Here is an 8,023-nt window from a genome sequence, read left to right on the forward strand (position 1 = left end):
TATCTCGCGACCCCCTTTTTTTGTCTACAGTTCATCTGTCACACTTTTTTTTTTTTTTTTACTCGCTCTTTAAATGAGAAAACGGAAATTTGGAAAGGGTCCTATCCCCATCATAAACGAAATAAATGATAATGTAGACGAAGATGAAAAAAAGTATATTTATCCCAGTATTGCTAAGTCTCCAATAATACATCACAATGAATATATAATTTATGGATATGGCAGCAGCTTGATACTTTATTCTATGAAGGAAAAGAAGTGTGTAAAAAAAATCGATGAACATGAAAATGCATTAAGATCATTAGATGTAAATATAAATAAAAAATATTTCTTAACAAGTGGCGACGATAAAATAATAGTAATTTATGATGAACATTGGTCAGTATGTTACAAAATTATACATAAAAAAAAAATTGTAAAAGCTTATTTTCTAAAATGTTTAAAGGAAGAAGACAACACGTTTGAAATATTATTCATTGATAAATATGGTGATGTATATTTGTTTGATCTCAATATGGTAAGAAGTGGAGGGGCATGTTTGAATAAAGAACATGGGGATCCTGTAAAACGAGAGAATAATTCTACAACCGCGGATACAATTCACACTATAAAATTAAAATACCTAATCGATTCTCTGAATGAAATTCAGGAAAAGGACGAAGATTTGTTTTTCATGAATAATTTTGAGAAAATGTTGCACGATGGACAGGCAGGAACTGAAATTGAAGGTGACACTGTGGAAAACTTAGATAGCACTAATGCTGAAATCTGCCAAGTGAAAAGTGTAGAAAATGAGGAAGGGCTTAGAGAAGAACCTATTCTTCAAGAGTCACTAATGCAGAAACAGAGTAAACTGGAACTAATGAAGAAGAAGCTAGAAAGGCACTACTTTGAAAACTTTCAAAATGAAAAATTGATGCACCCGATCCTTACGTGCAATTCTGCCGTAATATCATTATATTACGACAATAAATTTTTAATAATAGGTGATAGAGATGAAAAAATCAGAATAATAAAAAATAAAAAAATGAACCAAATATATAACTTTTATTTAAAACATAAACTATTTATTACATCTCTTGTTTTAATCAACCCCACAATATTTTGTTCTGCTTCCGCGGATTGTTATCTCTATATGTGGGATATTAAGACTAAAGAAGTTATTGATTCCTTGTATTTAGATTTCTCTTTTTTATCAAAGTTAGCAAAAGGGAACGTTTCATTTAAGAGTTCATGTCACTTGAACAAGTATAAATTTATTATCAATACATTAAATTTTAATGAAAACAATTCAACTATATATGCAACTGCTGAAAATTTAAAAGGAATTTTAATCATTCCCCTAACAATAAATAATATTACAAAACAGTTGGTGAAGTTTAATAAGGAAGAAGTTTCATTTTTTCCCCTTCATTACGATGTTTTATCATTCATAGTACTATCATATAATAATGTGGACTCTGTAATTTTCGTTGATAGAAGTAAGGGACATTTACATCAAATAAAATTAACATCTCATGGAAAGTTCCATGATGAGGTCACCACCCTTGATCAACATACCTTCTTTGAAGGCAGGGGACAGAGAGGTAGGAAAAAATGTTCACGTCGGAAAACAAAACGAAAAAAATGTGTGTATATCTGGTTACATGCACCTTTCCCCCTCAAGCATATTTGCATTTGATTATTATTTGTTCATTTCTCCATTTCTGAGCTTCTCTATTTCTGTATTCCTAAATCGTGCTAAGCTCCTTGTTATCACGCCTCCTATTTTTTACCCCTAACATTCGCACACTAACATTTTATTGTTTTCCGCATTTTTAGATATCGGATTAATAAATTATTGGAAACATACAACAATTGAAGATGATGCTTATTAGAGAAGAGCACATAAAACTTGTGTGTAGTGATAGATACACTCCACTTGTGACAAGACTTTATTCACCTTTGCAGAATCACACCTTTTTCCATTTTAGGCATGTTTTTCATCTGGTTTGTCATAATTCTGTCCACATTTTGTCGTTTATGTGGCCCAATTTTCTCGCTTTTGTGTCTTTATCTTATTTTTTTATTTTTTTTTTTTTCACTACCTAAAGCCTTTGCTTCTTTCTCAAGTTCACTTTAAGTCTAATGGTAAGGAACAATTTTATACCAATTCGCTGAATGGAAAAAGATCACGAGTTCTAGTAGACCTCAGTAAAACCAAGCGTGTATATTAATAAAATTAACATAACATATATACTACCCCCGCTCTACTGTCTCAATTTGCAGATAACATTGTGAGCGTTAAGTATTTAATATTAGTACTTCCCATTTTTTAAGCATTATATCATTTAATTTCTTTCTTTTTTTTTTTTTTTAAATATTCACAAACTTGTATTTTCATATCAATCTATGTTCGTTTATTGTCGAATTAACTTTCTTTTCCCTTATCGAGAAGTTGCAAGATGTAGAAGTTTTCATAAAAAATTTCGGAGAAAAAATAAAAACAAAAAATTTTTCGACACAACAAATGAAGTCGTTTATGCATTTTTTTTTTTTTCCCTTCTCCTCACTATTTTAAAATATATTACGAATATTAGTTTAGCAACATTTTAAAATAATTTATCCATATTTCATTGATCCGTTTGTTCATTTTTTGAAAACGTTTATTTTATTTTGTTTTTAATATTTTTAAAAAAAATTTAAAATATCATTTTTAAGAACATCATAATGACATTAACCTCCATTTGACTTAGCAATACATCGATACCCCCCTATAAAGCGCATACATTTTTTTTTTTTTTTTTTTTACGAATGTAAGCATTAATAAGTGAGTAATGTCAGTAGTGATAATTGGAAGGAATTATAATGGTGAATTAATCTAATCAAGTAACTACACCTTTACACAGCTTATAAACTTTTGTTAACTTGCGTTGAAAAAAAAGAAATTTAACCAAAAGTATAGGAAACGAACCCATAACAAATTGTGAGTTCATATTTGACATGGTTAAAAGCGTAACCTACACATGTATGTGAAAAAAAAAAAAAAAAAAAAAAAAAAAAAAAAAAAAAAAAAAAAAAAAAAAAAAAATTATTTTAAAAAAAAAAAAAAAAAAAAAAAAAAAAAAAAAAAAAAAAAAAAAAAAAAATAAAAAAAAAAAAAAAAAAAAAACCCAAAAAAAATTGTGATTTTAAATTTAAAATGGTTAAAAAAGAAAACAAAAAATGTATGTAAAAAAAAAAAAAAAAAAAAAAAAAAAAAAAAAAAAACACTAATATGAGCATTAATGTGTTCTGTAAGAAGTGTGAGAAATTTAGAGAAACGAGAGAGAGAGACGATTAGTAATAAAATTGACCATATGAAGAGAAGGAAGAAACCCTAATTATCATTAAAAAAGGGGACGAAGTTTTTCCCATAACAATCTAAACTATATTGAAAAGCTAATAGTTATTTTTGACATAGAGGCACATGTACAACATCAGGTAATCAAAATTGTATAGGTAAATATTATTCCCAAGATCAAGTATAATTTAGATTAGCCGAAAAAGAGGAAAATGAATAATGACGAATCATATGAACTTATACAGAAAAAAACATATGAAAAAACGTTTTGGGAACAAATTGGAAAACCTAAACACATTTTAGCCCCTATGGTAGATTTAAGTGAATTGGCATTTCGATTACTATGTAGAAAATATAATTGTCATTTAACATTTACCCCTATGTTACATGCAAAAAATTTTGTTGAACATGAAAAATACAGAAAAGGTTATTTTCAATGTTGTGATAAAGATGAACCGTTGATTGCTCAGTTTTGTGGGAATAATTCTAAAACTATTTTAAATGCAATTGAGTTTATTAAAAATGATGTAAATGCTGTTGATTTGAATTTAGGGTGTCCACAGCAAATTGCTAAAAAAGGAAATTATGGAGCTTTCTTATTACAAAAACATGATGAAGTGGTTAACTTAGTGTCAGATATAACCAATAATTGCAATATTCCTATTACTTGTAAAATTCGAAAAATTGACCAAGATTATCAGAAAACTTTGAATCTCTGTTATGATTTGCAAAGTCGTAATGTGAAAATGATTACTGTTCATGGAAGAACAAAAGAAGAGAAGGGTATAAATATAAAACAGTGCGATTATGAAATTATTAAAATAATTAAAGAAAGATTAGACATTCCAATAGTAGCTAATGGATCCATCGAATATTTTGAAGATATACAAAATTGCTTAAATTATACCAAAGCTGATGCAGTTATGTGTGCTGAAATTTTACTTGAAAAGCCATATTTTTTTTCAAATCAAAATGTAAACACAGTTGATGTAGTTAACGAGTATTATGATTTGTTTTTAAAATATGAGTCCAACACTAAATATTTAAAAGGACATTTGTTTAAAATGTTGTATAAATACTTTCAAGTGCACACCGAATTGCGTGACTTGCTAAATAATTGTCACTCATTAAATGATTACTTAAATTTTCAGGCAATTTTGAATGAGAAAAAGAACTTAGGTGTCCTTACAGAATCGACGCATAGTTGGTACAGGAGGTACAGGAAAATTGCGTGAGGGAATTATTTCCATGTGGGAGGTTCTTCATGTATAGATGTACATATAAGCAAATGCATACACATGCAGGAGTATTAGTTCTATTGTGATATTCCTATTGTGAACTTGCTTATACCAATGCTTATTTATAAGTTCATATTATGATGGAAATATTCAAAAGGTCCCACCCAAAATTTAACGTATGTTTGTCTTAGCCGTATTATTAGTTTAAACTACTTATTTTTGCTTAATATTTTTGTTTTTTTAGTAAATTCGTTCTACATCTTATTATTTATGATTTAACGCTTTTACAATTTTGACATTTTTATATAGATTTTTTTTTTTTTTTTTAGTTTTCGAAAATGATAAAGTTTCTTACCAATAACTTTCTGTCTGCCTGCCTGCCTGTCTTTTTTTTTTTTTTTTTTTTTTTTTCATGTATTTAAAAAAATTAAAACGTTGCTTTTTTGGATAGTTGGTTAAAAAAAATAAAATAAAAATTTTCGAACAGTAGAGGAAGAGATGCGTGAAACATTTGTTACAATTTACATTCTTTCTAATTTTGGATTTCGTTTAATGTCCTCCTTTTATATTTTTTTTATGCTTTTCCATTTATAATGAAATTTAAAGGCATGCATGATGGCGCCCTTTTGTTTTATTTTTCACTGGAAATACAGGACGAATTTTTTTTTTTCAGCTAGAGCTACTTTTCGCTTTTTTGTTTTCTCATTTTTTTTATATCTAAGGTGACATTTTCAATGTTCTGAAAAAAACGTTAGGGGAAAATGGTAGAGTATGTGAAAATATACCTGTGCAATGCTCTAGATGCATCGGAAGTTTGCAATGGGACACGTGATCTTGTTCTCTCGATTTCGTAGGAAATATAAACGAGTTCTCTTTTTTTTTTTTTTTTTTTTTTTTTTTTACCTTCCTTATTTCTTCAATTTGTGAATTTAAAAACTCAATGTCATTCTGAGATGACGTGATATTGTTCTCTAGTTCGGATATTTTTTCCTCATAAAATTGTGTATCGGCATTTATATTCTCATTTATCATATCTATTTGGGCCTTCAATGTTTGTATTTGGTAATTCGAAAGATTTTTACTATTATTCCCCATTAAGGTATTGTTACTACTAGCATTTCCGCTATTATTGTTACTACTATTTTTCGCATTCTTAATGGCAAAAATTTTTTTCTTTAGCTGACTATCTATATTAACTAGCTGTTCTTGCTTTTTTTTTAATATATTTTCATTTTCCATATATGTATTTTTTAATTTCATCAATTCTTCCTTTAACTGTCTGATTTCTTCATATTTTGTTTGTATTGATAATTGTGTTTCATTTAGACAAATTTCATCTATCGCTTTTAATTGTTGCTTTGAAATGTTTTCTAGGCCCTCCTTGTCATTATTTAATTTTTGTAATATTTCTTCATTTTCTTTTAATTTGTTTTCGAGTTTAACTATTTTGTCAGTATTGTCTTCTATGCTTACTTTGCTCTTTAACAATTCAATATTTTTCTTGTATTTATTTAATTCGTTTATGGCTAATTTTTCAACAGAATTTTTATTCCCAGCAGTGTTTTTTTTTTTAACTTGTAAAAGCACATTCTCTAAAAATACTTTTTCTAATTTTAATAAATTCTTTTTTATTTCGAAATAAATTTCTTCATTGGTTTTATTCTTATTCCCCTCCATGCCTTTTTCAGCCATTATATTAGTTTTTATGGCATTCTCTACATTTTTTCTATTATTCAAAATGGAGCTACTTGAACTCATATACTTGTTCATCTTGCGTCTATTTTTGGAAATCACAAATGATTTAGTTTAAATGAAATATATGGAAAACCGCAGTGGGGTGTGCACAATAAATGGAGAATCAAAAGTGATGGAAGATGTAGAGGAAGTATGAGACGCAAAACGTGATGCATTTGAACAGGTACTAATACGTCCTAATCATGACAATGCACAAATTCTTAATGAAGTAAAAATGAGTGTGATTGTCGAACCTCCACTTTCATTAATTTATATAAATATTGCAAATTGGAATTGAAATTTTGAACTTTTATATTTTTCGGTATTTCACAAAAAGTGGGTGAAATTTTATTCTTATTTTATAACTTAATATAACAAGAGATTAGGAAATATTATCATATATGTGTTTATACAAAAGAAGCATGAAAAGGAAAAAGAATGACGTCTTTCAAAATTATGTGTTCTTCAAAAGTTAACACGTACATGGGGATAATTTTGCGCTTATTCAAGTGAACACCTATCTATTGTCAATCGTTGCATTATATGAATTTTCAAAATTAGGAGATTTTATTGCAAAAAAGCAAAGTAAAAGTTTTAAGAAAGTACAAAGATAAAGGGGAATACTTTAGATAATACTTCTGCAAAAGGTTGATGCTTCTGTCCTTTTGCACATTAGACAGATAATAGTTGAAAAAAAAAAAAAAAATTGCAATATATGTGTAGAAGCACTAATGGCGACACCATATGATTCAATGCGGTAAAAAAAAAAAAAAAAAAAAAAAAGTGTACCAGAAAATGATCGTAAACCTTAACATATTTATTTATAGAAGCGTAAATAATTATCCTCATTAATCACAATTATTCGACAATTCAAATGCTTCGCATTTTCAGTACCTTGGTTTTGTTTGTGAATTAAAAAAATTATAAAACATTGCCTTTTTAAAAAATGTGAGGGAAGAAAAAAAATATTCTATGATTTAAATAGGTTAATCAAAATATATATAAAGACGTTTAAATTTTTTCACATATTAATACTTTTATTAGTATTAAAATAGCCATATTCAGGTTAAAGGAACAGTGTTATACCCCGTAGGTTTGAAATATGTTTAATCCGTTTTTTTAAAGCGTTTAAGTATACATATCTGTATGTGTGTATATATATGCATATATGTTTAAATAGAGAGGAATATTACCTTCCCTTTTATATACTTAAAGTGGAAGCTTCGTTCAAGCAAAAAAAGGAATATCCCATAAATAAAGGCAATTTTCCTGAGCGTTTAAACTTTAAAGTATGGCTCAAATCAGTTGTGTGCTTGCTTTCAACTGTTTCTGGTTTAATATGTATAGGAAAAATTTATTTTAACTATAGCATTATTTTATTCCCCTTGCACACTCATTTTTTCTTTTCCTTTTTAAACATTTTCCTATTTTCCCCTTTATAATAGAAAATCGTTTCACTGCTGTACATATTTGTTAGCATTGCATCAAAATTTTTTACTTTTTACTAAAATGTCATATGTAAAAAAATATAATTTTTTATTTTTCCTTTTTCGTGACTGATCAGTATATGACTTTTTTTTTTTTTTTTTTTTTTTGTCTTGAATTTTTATCCAATAAAGTTCCTATATATCTTATTGTTAAAAAGGGGTGCCTTGTAAAATATGGGTGTAAAAAGAAAGTGTGGGGAAACTATTTTAAGGCAAGCGTATAAAATGCACTAGTAAAAGTT

At 27.6% G+C, this 8,023-nt stretch overlaps 3 protein-coding genes across 3 annotated transcripts; 2 read left to right on the forward strand and 1 right to left on the reverse strand.

Annotated features, from left to right (window-relative positions):
- Window positions 1-73: 73 nt before the first annotated feature.
- PGO_133990 (hypothetical protein, conserved) lies at window positions 74-1,877 on the forward strand (the record flags this gene model as incomplete). Its single annotated transcript, XM_028689915.1, has 2 exons — window positions 74-1,586; window positions 1,822-1,877. The coding sequence occupies 2 exons, from the start codon at window positions 74-76 to the stop codon at window positions 1,875-1,877; spliced, it is 1,569 nt and encodes a 522-aa protein (XP_028545716.1).
- Window positions 1,878-3,534: 1,657 nt separating this feature from the next.
- On the forward strand, window positions 3,535-4,557 carry PGO_134000 (tRNA-dihydrouridine synthase; the record flags this gene model as incomplete). The annotated part of the gene is made up of 1 exon (XM_028689916.1): window positions 3,535-4,557. One exon carries the CDS (start codon window positions 3,535-3,537, stop codon window positions 4,555-4,557), a length of 1,023 nt encoding a protein of 340 aa, XP_028545717.1.
- Window positions 4,558-5,239: 682 nt separating this feature from the next.
- On the reverse strand, window positions 5,240-6,330 carry PGO_134010 (hypothetical protein, conserved; the record flags this gene model as incomplete). The annotated part of the gene is made up of 2 exons (XM_028689917.1): window positions 5,240-5,299; window positions 5,464-6,330. 2 exons carry the CDS (start codon window positions 6,328-6,330, stop codon window positions 5,240-5,242), a joined length of 927 nt encoding a protein of 308 aa, XP_028545718.1.
- Between the last annotated feature and the right edge of the window lie 1,693 nt (window positions 6,331-8,023).

The sequence above is a fragment of the Plasmodium gonderi genome (genome assembly GCF_002157705.1).
Source record: "Plasmodium gonderi DNA, contig: Chr13, whole genome shotgun sequence".
Classification (NCBI taxonomy): domain Eukaryota; phylum Apicomplexa; class Aconoidasida; order Haemosporida; family Plasmodiidae; genus Plasmodium; species Plasmodium gonderi.